Source organism: Pholcus phalangioides, unplaced genomic scaffold (assembly GCF_987345545.1).
Source record: "Pholcus phalangioides strain wild (caught in Gottingen) unplaced genomic scaffold, Ppha-v1.0 ptg000004l_1, whole genome shotgun sequence".
Lineage (NCBI taxonomy): Eukaryota > Metazoa > Arthropoda > Arachnida > Araneae > Pholcidae > Pholcus > Pholcus phalangioides.
The window spans coordinates 52,814,985-52,833,797 of NW_028301597.1; the positions used below are offsets into that span (position 1 = coordinate 52,814,985).

At 39.3% G+C, this 18,813-nt stretch overlaps 1 protein-coding gene across 1 annotated transcript in view; it reads right to left on the reverse strand.

Annotated features, from left to right (window-relative positions):
- Positions 1 to 737: 737 nt before the first annotated feature.
- The window catches only part of hay (ATP-dependent DNA helicase hay), a 72,007-nt gene continuing 53,931 nt past the window's right edge, over positions 738 to 18,813 (reverse strand). The window contains exons 19-20 of the mRNA XM_089231747.1: positions 14,360 to 14,497; positions 738 to 1,004 (exon numbers count right to left, since the gene is read on the reverse strand). Coding sequence (XP_089087873.1) covers positions 882 to 1,004; positions 14,360 to 14,497 — 261 coding nt within the window. The 3' untranslated portion in view covers positions 738 to 881. The remainder of the gene's footprint in view (positions 1,005 to 14,359; positions 14,498 to 18,813) is intronic.

The window sequence follows — 18,813 nt, forward strand, 5'->3', positions numbered from 1 at the left end:
CTTCTCACACAGCCCAATATCTCTACCGTCCCACCTGAGGGGTCATTTGCTGTAGTTAAGAGAGGCTACAAATGTCTTCTACTTCACCTTACGCCACAGTGTGTGAAATAATGAAAGCAGTCATGTTTCCAGTGGTGTAGATGGTAGCATGCTTTCCCAGATTGCAAGAGGTCCTGGATTTGAGTCCTGGCAGAGACCAGGTGACTTTTCTTTGAGTTCATCTTGGCATAACATCCACAAAATATCTATTTCTTAGCCCATATTTCAATCTCTTTCTCGATCGCAAATTTAATACACAATATTTTTGCGTTGTCGGGACCACACAATCATCTCGCAGGCCAGCTGTTGGCCATGCCTGCCCTAGATTATAGACTCTCAATGGAAAACCTTTGGAATAAAATAAATGCATTGGTTGAAAAGTAGTAGCTAATGCAATGTTTCATTATGAGGACCTGGGTTTGAAACCCACTGTCGTCACAGGGGTGGTTGGCTGAAGTTGGTTTCTTGCAGTTCCCAACCTTCCAGGTGCGAATATGAGCTGACCTCGCCGTTAGAAGAGAAACAGGCCCACAAACATTACATTGGGTTCACAACAAGGAAATGCACATTCCAACCTATACAAATTTGTTAGAAGTTCTGCAGAGGAATATGAACAAGGTGCATGCATGGTTTAGTAGTAGTCGTAGCTAATGAAATGTGATCCATGAAACTTGAAATGAATGAATCTACACAGAGAATTCACAAAAATTTCCAAAAAAATATATTCAGATTACAAAAAAAAAATTTCAATGCACAAATAAGTTTCGACCAAACAAAATCGTAACTATAAATATATGAAATATCACTACAACAAAGTTTTTTCCTTCCAAATATTTTTCTAGTTAATTTCTCCTGAAACGTTTAAATAACGGATGCTTTGGCCCATCCTTCTTGACCTTGTATTCCATGTAAACGCTTTCATCTGCTCCAGAGAGTGAGCTTATGTTTCCTGCCTTCCTTGTTACCTGCAAAATATACAAAAAAATGAATGTTATCTCTGGTATAGTAATGATGAGACGGCATCTGTGGACATTCTAAAGGTGGCCTTATTTCTACAGAGATTTTTTTTTTCTTTTTTTTGCTTCTTCAAAAGCTCTAACAAAAAGGGAATTTTTATGGAAACAATGAGACATGGGGAATGAAAGTTCTGCCAGTAAAATACAAGACGTGGTCAACCCATGGAATTTATAGGGGGAAAAAATTACTTTAACCTATATATTGCTGGCTGGCTGTGATGTAGATTAAAAACCAAATGGCAGAAAAAAATTGTTCACCATATACACTGCATAATTGTAAGAGCCATACTTTTCCATGAAAAAAAATTAAGCCTTTAAAAAATTACTAATTTTTTTTTGCTCATCTTATACAAATGCAGGGATGCAAGCGCCCCTCATCTATTTCGGAGCAGCAAATTTCATTTTTGGAGCAGAACTTTTGAAAATGGAACAGAACTAAAAACGAATATATATTGTTATAACTATATATATTGTTTATAATTTATGTTAATTGCATTTTTAATTGGGTTTCTGTATTTTTGAAATATATGACATCCATATTTTTATGGGCATCTTTTTATCAGCCACCTCATTGGGCATTTTGCCTGTTGTGGCGTTGTATTTGTATTTGAACTATATCTGCAATATAAGGAGTAATTTTTCTGTGAATGCCAAAAGTTTTGCGAAAAATGATTGAAACAAATAATTCCAAATAAGTTTTCTTCACAAATTAAAATCCATTTAAATTTCTTCGAAATTATGTCACTACTAAAACATGCATTACTGAAATGACGAATAAAGTTATTAGACTCTTTTCAAATTAAGCAACATGCATACTAAAAACCAAGGCAGCAAGAATTTCTGCTGCTTGAACACCAAAACCTTATTCATCCTGATATAGCAAAAAAAAGTACATACAGAATATAATAAGGGTTTCCGTGAAAAAAAATTAGCTTCTCACAGAATTTAAAGAAATTATTAAATTTAAAATCAAAATGCAAAAAGCAAGAAAAATATAAATACCTTATTTACTTAAATAATTTCTCAACCTAATAGCATGTTAATAGATTACTAATCACGAGTCGCTTTCAGAAGTTCAGCATCTCAATGACAATTTTTTTCAAATTTTTCATGCCCTATTTCATTAAAGAATTGGATGGACAGATTTTTTAATGTTCGAACAGACTTTTATTTATTTGTTAACAATGAACTCTTTTTCACTGTCTACATTACCATGTGCTAAAGATAAAAAAGCCTTCACCAAAACTGGCAAAATTTTGAACTTTGGGCTGCTTTCAAGGTTACAAAGTTTCCATATGTCTGCCCAATATCTATCTATCTATTCTCTGAACTGATTTCACTTCTTGTAATTCTTTGCATTGTAGTGCAACCCATTCATCACACATAATTAATAGTTCTGTTGGTGATACAATGTTAAGCAACATCCCAGCAATACGTGAGGGAGTAATGTACCATCCCAGCAATGCATGAGAGAAGAGGGAGTGCAAAACACAAGAAAGAGTGCAAACGTTTCATTCACTCCAACAACATGTTTTGGAAAGGTAGGACATGAATATAAAAAAGGTATCTCACAGAAGTTTGTACTAGGAGCATGTACTCATTTTACATAACTCCTTCCTTTGACTATTGTTAAGAGCATGCCCCTCCCCACCAATGCAGTGGCGGACCGTGTGGCCATATTGGAGTTGCCGCTCTAGGAGGGGCGATAAATGGAGTTGAAAGGGTGAAAAAAGCTTTGTTGACCAAAAAAACAAAAAATGCCGTCAGTAGCGCCAAAAACAGATTCCGCATGGGTAGAAATTATTTTCCTCGAGCCGCCCCTATTCACCAAATCCGGATTTTCGCAAAGTGAAATTGTCACGATCGGCAACCGCCAACGATAACCACACGACCGCATAGTGGCTGGATGACAAAACTATGAACATTTTAGCTGGAGTTTTTACAGAACCCTTTTTTTCCCAATGATCTTCCAAAAATGTCGGTAATTTAAACAAGTAAACCAATCCCCTTTTCGACGTATGCCGTCTTTGAACGCAGGTTGGCAGCCGCGAAATTAGTTATTTTCAGTATATAACCCGCAGGAGAAAAAACGGTCTCCGAAATCGGAAAATTCGGCATATTCATTCAGGGACTTTGATAGCCCGCCGATTAACCAATAAAAGAATAGGACTTTATACTTCAAGGTAGTAGAACTACTTTCCCAGGTCACGAGATAACGCGATTGTGGTAGATGGTGGGAAGTGAAAAAAATTCGGACAAGTTTCTTCCTCCGTATCTTTTTCTGTGTCTCGGAAAGACAGCGTCCCGTGAACAAAATTTTCATGCTGCTTTTTCCTAAATTCCGGGTATTTGACGCACTACAGTGCATTAGCGGTACCTCCGCGAACCACAAACAAGAATTAGCACAAATGCGCAGGGATTCGGCGCCTTAGCACACCATGTAGCAAGAGAACCGTTTCGGCGCTGCTCTTGCACCCCTGCTGCAAATGCAAGGCCACAACAGGCAAACTGACCAACGAGTTGGCTGAGAAAAAGATGCCCATAACAAATATGTCGCATATTATTAAAATACAGCAACCCAATTAAAAATGTGAGATCACTGTATCTATATATATGTGTCAGTACAGGACAACAAGGAAAAAAAGACACATTTACTCACACACAATAAGCGAGAGAGGTGCATAAGTGAATAGCATTATTAGTGGGATGTCGTGATGAGTCGTGAAGTCAGAGATAGAAAGTGTTCAGGGGTTCAAACCCAACCACAAGAAAACTACAGCTTTTATTTCATTGTATAATATTTTTATGTACATATTGCTTCTAGTTTTTTAATTGCACCTTTAATTGGGTTGCAGTATTTTAAAAATACATAACATCCATATTTGTTATGGATATATTTTTCTCAGCCACCTCGTTGGGCAGTTTGCCTGTTGTGGCATTGTATTTGTATATTTTTGACCACCTGTTCATAACAAGAACATGGCCTGCTGCTCTGTCTCAACGAAGATATATCTTTGACCGGGAGCACAAAAAATTGTCTTAGTGAGAATCGTATAAGTGAGAAATCACTGTATTTGTAGCAAAATGGTTGCTAAATGCTCAAAACTGCATTGAATATTTGGAACACAATTTAATTTGTTGATATTTAAATGTTATACGATAAGTTTGCAGTCAATTTCTTGAAGATTGTGCTCTTTTTAAAATTGATATACAATCACAAAACTCAAAAATTGTTTTTTAACCCTGTCAACTGCAGCCAACTGCATATCTTAATTTTTAATCCATTATAATATTTCATCCCTGCATGTTTGGTATCATTTAAAAGAGGAATAATGTGGCTTTGTACAATCATAACTATTATATTATTTGCATTCATATTTTATTCGTTTTATATTAACGATTCCTGCTCAACACATGAGGATCTGAGATATAGAAGAAAGCATATCTTAGCCTGTTGAGCTAAAACGCCATCTATAATTATTATTGTGAAGAGTGTTCAAGCCCATTTGAGCTAAATGCAATGTATAATTGAGTTAGTAGTTCTTTGTTACAGCCAGGAGGCTGTGTTATAAGAAAAACAATTTTACCAAAGAATCGATAAGTCGTCACCTCAAGTTATCGAAAAATTATGACGGCTTAAGCGGAGTGACAACTTAAACGGAGTTCCGCCAGTTTTAATGTGCAATGTTATGAAAATCGTATAAATTTAAAGTAATATGACATTTATTAAAGTATGAATCAAAATAGCAATATATTAATAAAATTTATAGATTGCGAAAGAAAAAATATTAGCAATTTCTTTTTTTATCTCTTATTACTTAAATTATTGTGGTGAAATGTACTGTACACTTTGATTTAAACTAGTAATTTTTAATTTAGACTAACAAAGCAACTGTTTGAATAACTAGTTTTTCTTCATAACAGAACTCTCTATTGCACATTAGTTTTACATAGACATCAAATTTAATTTTAGTGTTTTAATTCTTCATCAGTAGTTTATGATACAACTACAAAGTAATCTCGAACACTTTCAACTTAGTGGAGGGGCCCTGGGCAGTTAAAAGTACACAGAAGACCTCAACTTGAGAAAGAATGTCTGATTTTTTTCAACAAAGACATTTTGTTTAAATTTCAAGCCCTAAATTAGTAGAGCCCATGCTTTCTATGATTATTCATTATCCGTGCCCGCGTTGCACTTTCACTTGATTAATTTGATACTTTGATTTACGTCATTTTTTATTCCCTTTATGCAATCTTTGGCATGTCAATAAATTTTGGTTTTGCCGGAGATGCCCTGCCCCCCGCCCCGGTGGGGGGCAGGGGGGGACGAAGTGCTTACGTTGTTTCTTGCGACACAGCTTGGGTGTCTCGCAAACTTTGTCCAGTTTCTCCAATGGAGCAGTAAACTTTCCCCCGATTTCCTATCGGTCGTAGGTCCTCTGCTGTACCTCCACTACGATTCCAGGACGAAATAACTGGATTTCTAGACTCCCAATGGAAGAAAACAACACTTTATTTAATTTATTATCCAACACCTCCAACGAAACCGTCCTGTCTCTTCGGTACAAACTTTTACACCTCTCTTCCTTTTTTGAATGTCTTCCTTTTATTCCCCTTTCTTTCTCTCGCGACTCCTGTTTCTCCCAGGCCTTCTTTGCACTTTTTGTCCTGAACCTTACACGTCCCATCATCGAAAAGCACATCCGTCATTTTTTAAATGATGATGATGCTTCAAGAGTCTACCCAACTCAGTCTCTCAACGGCAACCGTGATAAGGCGTCGGCATTACCATGCATGCCACCCTTTCTGTACGATATAGTCACATTGTAGCGTTGTATGGCCAGTGCCCACCTAGCTAGTTTAGCACTGTGCGGTAGACCTTTTGTCAGATACGTCAGCGGATTATGATCAGAAACTACCTGAACTCTTGCCCCGAAGATCCAAGTGCTGAATCGTCTCAATGCCGCTACCACGCCGAACGCCTCTCTCTCTATTGTTGACCATCTAGTCTGTGCAGGAGATAATTTCTTACTGAAGAACGCTACGGGGTGCTCGGGTCCTTCCCCATCCGTCTGAGACAAACACGCTCCAACAGCGTCTGCCGAAGCATCTGTGTACAACTGATATGCCTTACTTGGGGCAGGCGTATATAACGTGGGCACGTTAATTAGTTCCTGCTTCAAAGCCTGAAAGGCCGTTTCTTCTTTATCGTTCCAAGGAAGCAGATTTGGCACCCTTTTTTTTATCATATCAGTGAGAGGCATAACCATTCGCGAGTAGCCAGGAATGTAATCTCTATAGTAACTCGCTAGGCCCAATATGCTTCTCAGTTCCTTCTTAGACGTAGGACGACTCAACTGCATCATTGCTTCAATTTTTTGAGGGTCCGGGGCATGTTTGCCAGATCCGATTATATGTCCTAAGAACCTTACTTGCTTCTTGGCGAAGACGCACTTCTTTCCGTTGACGGTAAAGCCTGCCTGAAGGAGGGCCTTGAGTACATTTCCTATGTGAATCACGTGGTCATCCCATGTGTTCGAGAATACGGCAACGTCGTCAATGAAAGAGCGACAATATCGCTGATGGGGAACTAATAACTTGTCTACACTTTTTGAAACGTACTGCCGGCATTCTTCAATCCAAAGGGAAGAATGTTCCACTGATAATGTCCAGAGTGAGTGACGAACGCCGTAAAATGCTTGGAGTCATTCGCCATGGGTATCTGCCAATAACCCTTCGTCAAATCTACCACGGAAATAAAATTCGCCTTCCCAACTTCATACAACAGCTCTGTCGCATTCTTCATAGGATATGCATTTGGGACAGTGAAACTATTTAGCAGTCTGTAGTCCACACATAGTCGGACACTTCTGTCCTTTTTTGCTACACAAACAATGGGATGACTCCAATCGCTATTACTGGGTTCTATTAGCTTGAGCTGTAGCAGTTCGTTTACTTGTCTGTCTACCTCCTCTCGTAGAGCGAACGGCACCCTATACGGGGGTAACCTCTTCGGCGTGCAATCCGTCGTGACTTTTATCGAATGTCCATCCACCTCTGCATGTCCTGGTTTGTCACTGAACACGTCAACGTATTTGGTCAACACTTCCCTTAGCTGCACCCATTGTTTTCCGTCTAGGTTCCCTCGTATCGCATCGATGGTTTCTGATATATCAGCGACCGCCATCTTTCTCTTATCCGTCGGAGCATAGTGCAATTCACCGAAATCAGCGTCTTGGTGGAAGATTAATCCCACGTGATTTACCCTGGCGATATATGGTCTTACCTTGTTGATGTGTAGTTCCCTTGAGCTGCCGTCTTCAAACTCCACCAGCACGGAACACTGCCTGGTCAGCCGCTTTACTGTTGCAGGTCCCTGCCACGTCTTCAATAACTTATGTGTTGAAGTTGGTCGTAAGACTAGTACTTGATCACCTGCCTTGAAATTCTTTTCCCCAGACCGAAGGTTATACTGGTTCGTGTAAATGGCTTGATTTTTCTCAGAGTTCGCTTTCGCTATCCCACTCACTTTGCTGATCTTCTCTCGCAAATCCTCAATGTATTCTTCAATGGAACAAGAAATACAGAGTGGAATCTGCCTTTCACCAGTCCAATAGTTTTTCACTAGATGTAATGGTCCCAGTGATAAACGCCCATACACTAGTTGAAATGGGGACACTCCCGTGGTGCTATGAGGCACCTCTCTGTATGCGAATAATAGCAAAGGTAGGTGTAAGTCCCAATTTCGACCATTTTCTTGGATATTTTTATTCAGCAAGTCCTTGAGGGTCCTGTTCCACCTTTCCACCACTCCCATGCTCTCGGGGTGTCCTGGTGTTGCAAATCTGGGTGTCACACCAATCATGTCCAAAAAAACTTCCGAAAGCTTTGACGTGAAATTTGTACCCTGATCGGTGCATATAGTCTTCGGAAATCCGGTACGAGTGAAAATCTCTATGAGCACATTACACGTGGATTTCGCACTGATATTTCTCACCGGTATGGCCTCTGCCCAACGAGAGCATACATCTATAGCGCAGATGATGAACTTGTGTCCACGGCCAGATATGGGCTCTAACGGCCCCACGCAATCTACGCTCCATACTTCGAAGGGTAGTTCTGGTCTCACGATCGGCTGAATCGGAGTTATGTCCCGGTAAGATATCGGTCTTCGTAGCTGGCAGGTTTTGCAGCTCTCACAATATTTCTTGACGTCCCTCTTGAGCGTCGGCTAAAAGAATGAGTACTTGATCCTCTGTTTAGTCTTGTTTTCACCCAAATGCCCCGATAGGGGCATATCGTGACCCATTTTCAATATCGCTTCACGCTTGCAGTGCGGCACCACGATTTGCTTCACTTTCTCGCCGCAAACTTCATCCTTATGCATCAGGATTCCTTTGCTGATCTCGTAGTTTTGTTGGTGTTTCTCGGCGAGTTTCCACACATCCTTCAAAGACCAGTCTTCCCTTGGCAGCATGGCGAATTTCTCCTTATTATCCTCATCCGACATGTTGGGCCCATCTCTTTCTAGAGTTGTGGCCGTAGCATACTCCAGGGGACTAATCATGACATCAGTAGAGGCACCCGTATCCCCCTCACATGTTGGATCATTGATCGGACTTAGTAACAGTAGATTCCCCAAGAGAGCTTCGTATGCTGTTTGGCATATTAGCATTTCATTTGCCAACCGACTCGACACTGCGCAAGTAATCGGCACGTACCAGTGCTTGCCGTCGTTGATCTTCATCAAGTATATTTTCAGAGGGGCTATCTCGCTTTCACCAAAGGCGGACTTGATCCTTATTTTCCCTTCACCTTCATTTTCGTTGATCTCAACCAAATCCAACCTAACGACTGAGATCTGGGCTTCGGAGTCGATTATGGCTCTGATCGTCTTCTGACCACATTTCAAATCCACAGTATGCAATGAGTCGATGTTTGCATTAACATCAGATGCCGCCACCGTCAGGACTGCGGTTTCTTCACTCATGTCTCTCTCTTCAGTATGGACAGAGTTCACCCGAGCCTTGTCCAATGGCTTCTGCTGACCTCTTGTAATACAAAACCTTGCTATATGGCCTTCTGCTCCACAAGCATAACAAGTGACTGCAGCTCTCTCTCTGGTATTCAAACCCATCGTCGCCTTAGGTGTGAAGGACTCACCCTGAAGCCTCTGGTTTCTGCTGGCTTTCCATCTCGGATTTTGATGAACCAGTCTTGGGGTTCTCGTCCTGTCACTAGGAAAGGGTGTCTTCAGAGTCCTCTTCACATCATCGAATCTATCTAGTTTCTCCGATAGCTCACTTGGTGACACCATATTACTCCATTCGTCCAGATAGTGTTCTTTAAAATCTGCTGGGACACGTTTTTTCATTTGATCGGTGATGATTAAATCTCTTAGTTGCTCAAACGTCGTGACCCCCAAAGCCTCCGTCCATCCATCAAAATAGGTACACAGTTCGTGGTAGAAATCTCTCCAGGTGCCCTCTTGATTCTTGTGGCGCGAAGAAAACATCTGTCGAAACTTCTCTGGGGTGAGTTTGAATCTCCGCAATAACAATTCCTTAACTTGATTATAGTCATGTACTTGCTCTTCTGGCTCGCGGGCAATTAACTGGTTCATCTCGTAGGGAAGAAGTCCCTAGAGCTCAGCTAACCAATCTTCCCGTGCCAGGGCCGCGCGACGAGCTTGCCGCTCGAACAGCACCAGGTACAGACTTATGTCTTCTTCCATTCTGAACTTTTGCATCGTGTTCTGGAAATCCCGGCTGGGGGTTCTGCCGCGCCCAGCTTGATAATTCTCCTCTCTTCTGACTCCTGTCTCGATCCTCAGTCTTTCGAGTTCATGTTCCATCTCCTTTTCTCTACGCCGCTCCTCCATCTCCATCTCTTTCTCTCTACGCCTCTCCTCCATCTCCATCTCTCTACGCCTCTCCTCCATCTCCATCTCTTTCTCTCTACGGCTCTCTTCCATCTCTTTCTCTCTACGGCTCTCCTGCATCTCTTTCTCTCTACGCATCTCCTCCATCTCTTTCTCTCTACGCCTCTCCTCCATCTCTTTCTCTCTACGCCTCTCCTCCATCTCCATCTCTTCTCTTTCTTTCCTATTGCCTATGATCGTTTTCAGCATCTCTCTGCACGTCGCTTCGTTGTACAGTTCACTTTCCTGTATGGTACTCACTAGTTGCATTAAGTTGAACTCCGGTCGGACTTCTACCCCCAAGTTGGCGGCCATGGTCTCCAGATCCTCCTTGTTCCCCTTTGCCAAATACGCCATCTTTATTTATCGTCTCGATACAGCCGTACAACACTTGCTCCTTTTTGCCTGGGCAGGATTGCCCCTCTCAGTACCGGTTGTCGGGTTGACTTCACGAAAAAAAAAAACAGCATGGGTGCTCGACGCTGCTACTATCCTTCTATACGAACCGGGTGGTTCCACCGTCGCTAGGACACTCTTCTTCGAATTCAGCTCACAATCTTGAGTCGTTGAAGCTACGACCTCATCCTGTCGACTGCGCCAGTAAACTTTCCCCCGATTTCCTATCGGTCGTAGGTCCTCTGCTATACCTCCACTACGATTCCAGGATGAAATAACTGGATTTCTAGACTCCCAATGGAAGAAAACAACACTTTATTTAATTTATTATCCAACACCTCCAACGAAACCGTCCTGTCTCTTCGGTACAAACTTTTACACCTCTCTTCCTTTTTCAAATGTCTTCCTTTTATTCCCCTTTCTTTCTCTCGCGACTCCTGTTTCTCCCAGGCCTTCTTCGCACTTTTTGTCCTGAACCTTACAGGAGCCCAGGCAGAAGTGAGATCTAGCTTGAACAGTCCCCAACGTTCCAAAAACCTTAGTCGGCAAATGAACTTCCCCAGCGTAACTTTCGTTACTTAAACTGCTCCGTTTGGGTATATAGGATTTTATGCTGACTTTTAAGCATATGGCAATGCTGTTAACAAGCTCTTTTTTTAATGGGAGCCATAAAAATAGTCTGTTCCTCTTTCTCAAACTTTTTCATAGTGACGACTTAACCGAAATTAACGACGAGTAAACGAGGGTTTAATAACATTGTGGTCTATGAGAACTGGAAGGGTCTGAAGAAAAATGACAATTTATCAGGGTGACGACTTAACGAGGTTTTACTGTATTTCTAATTAATGCAAGTGATACTATAAATTTAATGGCTAAAAAATTAGGAACACCCCTCACTCAAACTTTGACTCGTCTGTGCAGCACATGCGCTGACATAATAAACCAGATTTGATGATAAAAAGCTTCCTCCTCGTCAGAAGCACCAGTTAGCATTGCAATTTGCCTGTTCATGGAGAAAACAAGAGATTTGAATGACTTTGAATGCTGTATGATTGTGGGTGCCAGAAGGGTAAACTATCTCCAATACTGCTAACCTTCTTGGTTTTTTTACTACAACAGTATATAGAGTCTTCAAAGAATGGCAGCTAAGCCAAAAAACTTCCGAGTAGAATAGTGGACAGAAATCACTTGTGAACAAAAAAGGTGCCAGGCAACTGACACATATTGTATGTAGCAACAAATTGCAGTGCAATACAACTCAGGATCATTGCAAAGCATATCCGTACACTCTACAAGAAGAATCTTAAAACAAATTGGTTTTAATAGCCGACGACCAACAAGTGTCTCTTGATTTCACTGCAAACCAAAAAAAAAGGCTTTTGTGGACTAGAGAACGCCGAAACCAGACACTTGATAAATGGAAGGAGGTTGGTCTGATGAGTCAAGATTTCTTCCCTGTGACATTGGTGGCAGGATCCTTGAGTGGTGCAAGCAGCATGAAGCCATGGATTCGGCATGCCACATGCCTTAGTGATCAAGCGGGTGGTACCGGAATCATGGTCTGAGGAACCATGTCTTCTCTTCTAAGCTTGGTAACTCATGTGAGCCTTCTACTATGGCCAGGCTAAGTCCTGGATCAGGCCACAGTAGAGGGATCACCCGAGCCACCAAGCCTAGAACAAAAGGCCTGGCCACAAAACAACAAAGGGCTCACTAGAGCTACAAAAACATAATAAAAGCTATTCAAAGACAAATTTTGTATATTATAATTTTTTTAATTGTAATTTTTCAAATCTGTATCTCCTTTTTTTTAAAGTATGTTTTATGTTCATGTTCTGTAGTATTATGTATGCATAATAAAGCACCCGACACTGTCCCTCATTCGGGCAATGGCTAAAATTGGCAATGATCAATACAGCCTGAGCGGTACACGAAATGAAATGGTCCTGTATTTCCATTGGAAGCATCTATCAGTGATAGGGCCTACCTTCATATCGTTGTTGACCACATGCACCTATGGCCATAATAGTTCCAGCAGGACAATGCACCCTCCCATGGAGCTGGGATTATCTCAGATTGGTTTGAGGAACATAATTCAGAGTTTCAATCGCTTCAAAGCCTTCCCCCCTCCATCACCCAATTGAGTGTCTGTGGGTTGAGGTTGAAAGGTCTGTTAAAAGCTCTGAAACACTACCTTCTAATCTGAGGGGCTAATATTGCATAGCTGCCAAGTCTCCAGAATTTTCGCTTCATCCCTCAACCTCCTGAAAAGTTCTCAAATCCCCTGAATTTTTACAAAAATCACAAAAAATCCCTAATTGTCTCTAAAAATTCCTTACTTCATTACAAAATTCCAGCTTCTGAAAACAATTCCTAAGGAATTTCTTGTGGGGCATAAAGTCTTTTGCCTCTGTTTTTTCCCCCTTCGAAATGACATCACACGTCGTAAATGGGGAATTCCTTTTTAAGGAAGTTTTACAAACCCTCTGATGGTAACAAGAAATTGTTTGCCTTATCATGCAGGGAAATAGCTTAGCAGCCAATAGTCCTGGATAATAATTGAAGATTATAGTGATGCGCATATGGTCAAAATTTCTTTTGTTGAAGTTACGGACGTGCGATATAACAAAACATGAATACTGATAAGCAAAACCATATTTAATCAATTTTAAAGACACTTTTTCCGATGAATTTCCTTTCATCAAACATTCCAGAAAAAGGCAGACTTTTTCTTTTTGTACAAGTTGTGCTAAGGATATAAACATCAGCCATGGTGGAAAGACTCACATCACTTATGTGAAATCAAAAAGCAAGTGTCGCAAAAAGTCAGTGGTCTTCAAAAATTGACGCTTTTTTTCCTTTCATCTTCCGATGATTTTGGGGTCATTCACGCAGAATGTTTGTTCACATCGTTTCTGATTGAACACAATATTTTTTTTACATCACCATTTTGAAGTTTTGGCCTCTAATTTCACTTGTTTTTTGCGTAAGAATTTTATTCCCAAGGGTTTAACTTTCATGTGTGTAAAATCTCTATTTTATATGACTTCAATTTTTGGGTAGGGATTTTATTCCCTACACTTTAACTTTTATGTGAAAAATCCCTACTTTATTTAGAAAAATCCCTTTTGTATTTATTAGGGAGTGGTTTTAGCATAAAATATGGATCAGCGCAAAAATCTCCTTAATTTTCATTTTCAAAAGTTGACAGCTATGATATTGGTTTCAGCAACTTGTAGAGTCCATGCCTAGAAAAATATCTACTGTCATGAAAGCTAGAGAAGGTCCCACACGATATTAGTGATGAGTAGCAAGGTATTCCTAATTATTTGACCACTGTGGGTGTATAACATTATAGATAAGACTTAATTTTATAAACATAAAAAATTTCTAAGTTGAATCCCGCTATAACGAACGCCAAGAGACTTGGGGAATCACTTCGTTAAAACAAATTTTCGTTATAAAGGAATTCCAGGTTACCTAGCATTGTTCCTATATAAACTTATTTGGGGGATTAGAAAAACGTTCGTTATAGCGAGAATTTTTCTATAATGGTATTCGTTAAAACGGGATTCGACTGTAATTCAATGATTAGTTTCAAAGTTCATTTAAATCTCCTCCAGGCTATAGAGGTTAAAATCTTAAACAGATAAGCCAAGAAATATGGTAATAATATTTTGTTTGCACATTTAACCCTTTCACATAATGTTAATTTTCTATTATAACTATGATTTTGAGGAGAAAGAACATATTGTAAAATTACGTATCAATGAAATAATGAACAAATCTCTCCAAAATCAATTACATTTTTTGAATTACAAGTGAAAATTGTTTTATCTGATACTTAACAAAAAACATATTAAAATTCATGAATAAGACAATCAAGCTATCTGAATTGTTTCCAGACCATTGCTTTGAATGTATCGAATGCCAAAAAATTGATTATCAGTTCGTAAGCATTTTGAAAATGGTGGGAAAAAAAATTCACCTGCAATGATCTTCCACTGCCAGCTGAACCAAGTTCGCCTGGCAGAATCTCTTCCTCTGCATCGGCATCGTTTGCAGCTAGAACTTGTTGAAGTAACTGAGTAGTTTCTTCTCTAGTTTTGTAAGAAAGATCTTGACACTAAAATGAAAAAAAATAAATAAATAATTTATATGCACATTTTACCATATGACAGGGATGGTCAATTTCTCTGTTCGAGGGCCAATGTAATGATCATACGCAGTATCGCAGGCTGCACCAGGGACAAAACTCCTGTACATAAGCCACATACACAAGGGGGAAGAGAACTCCAGCATATAAGCGGCACTCAGTACGATTGCTTGATTTGGCATCACAGGCAACAAACATTTTGACGGGATTTATTAACTAAACTCTTCATTTAGTTAAATACTAATTGCAAATAATTATTAATAAATTATTAACTGAACTCTATTATTAACTCTCTATAAATTATCAATGACTTCTGTTTGTTGAATCTAGATGGACAACTTATATCATTCGCTCATGATACAGCTCTTTACATGGAAGACGACAACTTTAAGAACGTTATAGAAAAAACAGAAGACGAGATCAGATACATTAATCAGTGGATGACTGAAAACAAACTCAAATTAAACGTACACAAAACCCAGTATCAATGCATTAAAACAAGAAAAAAAACTCTAATTCTGAGATTTCCATTAAAATACACACTTGCTGCCGACACACAATGGAACTGCAATTGTCATGAAATACAAAGAGTACATCAATATGAATATTCAGGAGTTATTGTAAAACTGTATTGTTAAACTGTATTATACAGGACGATTTAAAATGGCACTTGAAATATGATAAATTAACTAATAAAATCAGATATTTATTTTTTTACATAGTTTTACTTTATAAATTAAAATATTTAATAGATGGAGATTTTTTAAAGGACATTTTTTATACATGGATTTATTCAATTATAGCCTATGGATTTTGTGCCTAAGATGGGGCTTACCTAACCACTATTACAAAATTAAGTAACACATACAACAAAGCAAGAACACTAATAATACAAACGATAACAATATAAATTGTCATGCATTGGACATTTGACAGCTATACATATACAGACTTATAAATTTTGTGTTCAAAAACAATAATTGGGTAAAGCGGAAAACAAACAGAACTGCGGCAAGAATCAAACATGAATTTGATGTCAAAAAAACAAACATCTTTTTCAAAAATGTTTCTCGTTTACTGCTCCAAAAATAAAGAATTAATTTTAGTTGACAGCTCGTAATTGTAGAGTCATATTTATTGTTTTCACGTATGCAAAAAAATTTACAAAATTATAAAAAATATAGTTTAAGATTGTTTTCATAGAATTTCATATAAATAATGACATCAATGGGAAATATTGGTATAATTTAATCACAGCTGAAACACATTTTTTCACAATGTCCACCTTACAAAAGAGGGTAAAGATATGAATTTTGATGAGCATATACGTATTCATGTGCATATATGAATAGTATTGTGAAATGAAAAGGTATATTTACTCCATAGAATAAATATACTTTTATTCTATGGAATAAATTATATATTATTTATACAAGAAATTTATTATTTATACAAGAAATTTATTATTTATACAAGAAATTTATTATTTATACAAGAAATTTATTATTTATACAAGAAATATCATAATTCAACAATTTCAGATCCAATAATTCAAATTTTTACACTGCATAAACTTTTGAAATATTCATATCTTATTAACATAACATACGGCACTTGGAAAATGGCACCAAAACATAATAATTTAATTCATAGGGCTGCCTGGAAGGACGTTTATGTCTCTTGGGACCCAATATGGTTATTGTGTTCATGTCTTGTTTCTTTTCTATGTAGTTTGTGTTTGTTTTTGCAAAAAAAAACTTTTTCTTGAAAAAATGAAGGTTATGTTCTCTCATAGACAATGAAGTCCGCGCAGAAAGAAACTGCATAAATAGCTGCAGTGTGGACTACATTTTCTTACCAAACCAGACTCAAATGTTTGCACCCAGTTCTCAGAGCTAATGGTAGGATTACAGACAAGCTGGAAACAGTCTGGGAAGGTGCATTTAATGTACATTTACAAAACAGGACTTGGAAAAATTTTTGGGTTTGACACATTTTTTCCCAGTGCAACTCTTTAGATTCAGTGAAGTCAGTAGATCTTTCATGTTGCAACGTATTGCCCTTCGAGAAATCCCCCCCCCCCATATTTTCTGTGGGCTGTCACCATTACTAACCCTCATAATGCTGGCTCATAATCATAATAATGGCTGAATCATAATAATGATTCATTTGCTGGCGTTCTGGCTCGAGCCAGATAATCAGCTATCCACCACATAATGTGGTCTCTCGGCCACAGGGTGAGATCTTATTTGTTGCACGACATATTCAGAATACCAGTTTTCTTCATGGTTGCAAAACTTTTCCCAAGCACTTAACGATAGAAATGTGGTGAATTTAATCTTCTCCCAAGATTTTTCTGGTTGGAGTGTTTCAGCCCTTGAGCTGATGTTATCAGTAATTCGCAGCTCGGATAAATCTTTTTTGTGTGCCTCACATATTTTTTTACATTTACTTCCTTAAAAAAAAAAAATTTGAGGGAAATTTCGCTCACCGAGTGCAACATACTTTTGCATTCAATACAATACAAATACAACGCCACAACAGGCAAATTGCCCAACAAGGTGGCTGACTTAAGAACATCATGGATCCCCGAGCCATTTTTTGAACGCCCTACCTACTACTGCTACACCACACATGCACCCTGCCCACACCCCCACACCGCCCCGCGTAACCCCCAACGAATCGGTACATGCGGGAATGTGTGTGTACATGTAGTGAAACCTGGAGTGAAGGTTTTTTTTTGTTTCTCTGTAATGCTCGTTATGTGTAGTGCTGCCATCTGCCACCAGTTTTTCTAACTATGAGTGAAGTGCTATGATTGAATGATTTATCGTTGTAAGACTGTTGCTCTCTGTGGCGAGACTTTTTAATGGGGGGATCGGCTCGCATTTGGAACCACAGAAAACCAACTTCAGCCGACCACCACTGTGGGGTTCGAACCCAGATCCTCGCATTGCGAGTCCGTCACTATAACCACTCGACCACCACAGCGCCCCCCCCCCCCACAGTTCAGTTGTTATACTAAATCCAATATTGATCATTGAACAGCTGACAACAATGAAATACAAATACAATGCCACAACAGGCAAAATGTCCAACGAGGTGGCTGAGAAAAAGATGCCCATAAAAATATGGATGCCATATGTTTCAAAAATACAGCAACCCAACTAAAAATGCGCAATTAACAAAAATTATAAACAATATATACACGTGATAAAATATTATACAATGCCCATAAAGAATAATTATGGTTGTCTTATTCTAAGTATGGATAGCTTCTCAATTTACCCCAACATGTTTATAGTATTTCTTTTTAAACATGTCAATTGTGTTACAATTTACTACCTCCGGGGTTAAGCTATTCCATTTATTAACAACCCTATTAGAGAAAAATTCCCTGCGACACCATAACCTTGCATTGTCCCTCACCAATCTATACTGGTGTACCATTGTAAAAGCAGTCCATTGGCGGTGTACTAAAAGTTCATGGTCCATCCTATCCATCCCGTTGAAAATTTTGAACACTTCGATCATATCTCCTCGACACCTGCGTTCATCCAATGTAAACATATTCAAAAAATGAAGTTTCTCTTCATAACTCAAGCCCTGTGTGCCAATAAGGACACGCGTAGCTCTTCTATGCACCCCTTCAACCAATTCTACGTCCCTCTGTAGGGTCTCCAAAACCTTACAGCATACTCCAGTCCAGGACGAACTAAGCCTCGGAAAAGCGGAAGAATGACTTTGGGAGAACGCGAAGAGACCTTTTTGAAAATGAGACCAAGCACTCTATTTGCTTTTTTGACCACCGCTGAACAATGTCAGAAAACCTAAGCCGCTCGTCAATGAGAATTCTCAAATCTGGGATCCTAGTTGCATCCGGGATAGTGACACCATTCAACTCGTAAGAGAACCGTGGGTTGTTGAACCGGTTGGAAAACCCTGCACTAGACCAACTAGACAAATATCAGCGAGAACTCAGTCAATTTGGAGGTAGTCCGGAGACTGTCAGTCGATCAGTTAGTCCTTTGCTTGCCAAAGAGTCGGAGAGATGCCAGAACCAGGATAGTGTTGATTCACACCAAAAGGTATCCAGTCAAGCTACCGGTCAACCATAGAATAGAAGACAAGATCAGGCTGACATCGAGGGAAGTCCAGAGACAACTGGTCAATCCATGGAGTTGACAACGGAACCAAAACGACGTTGAATCATATGGGGAGTTATCCAGCCGAACTGCAGGTCAAACCTTAGAACGGATGACGAGACCCAAGCGGTGTCGATGCAC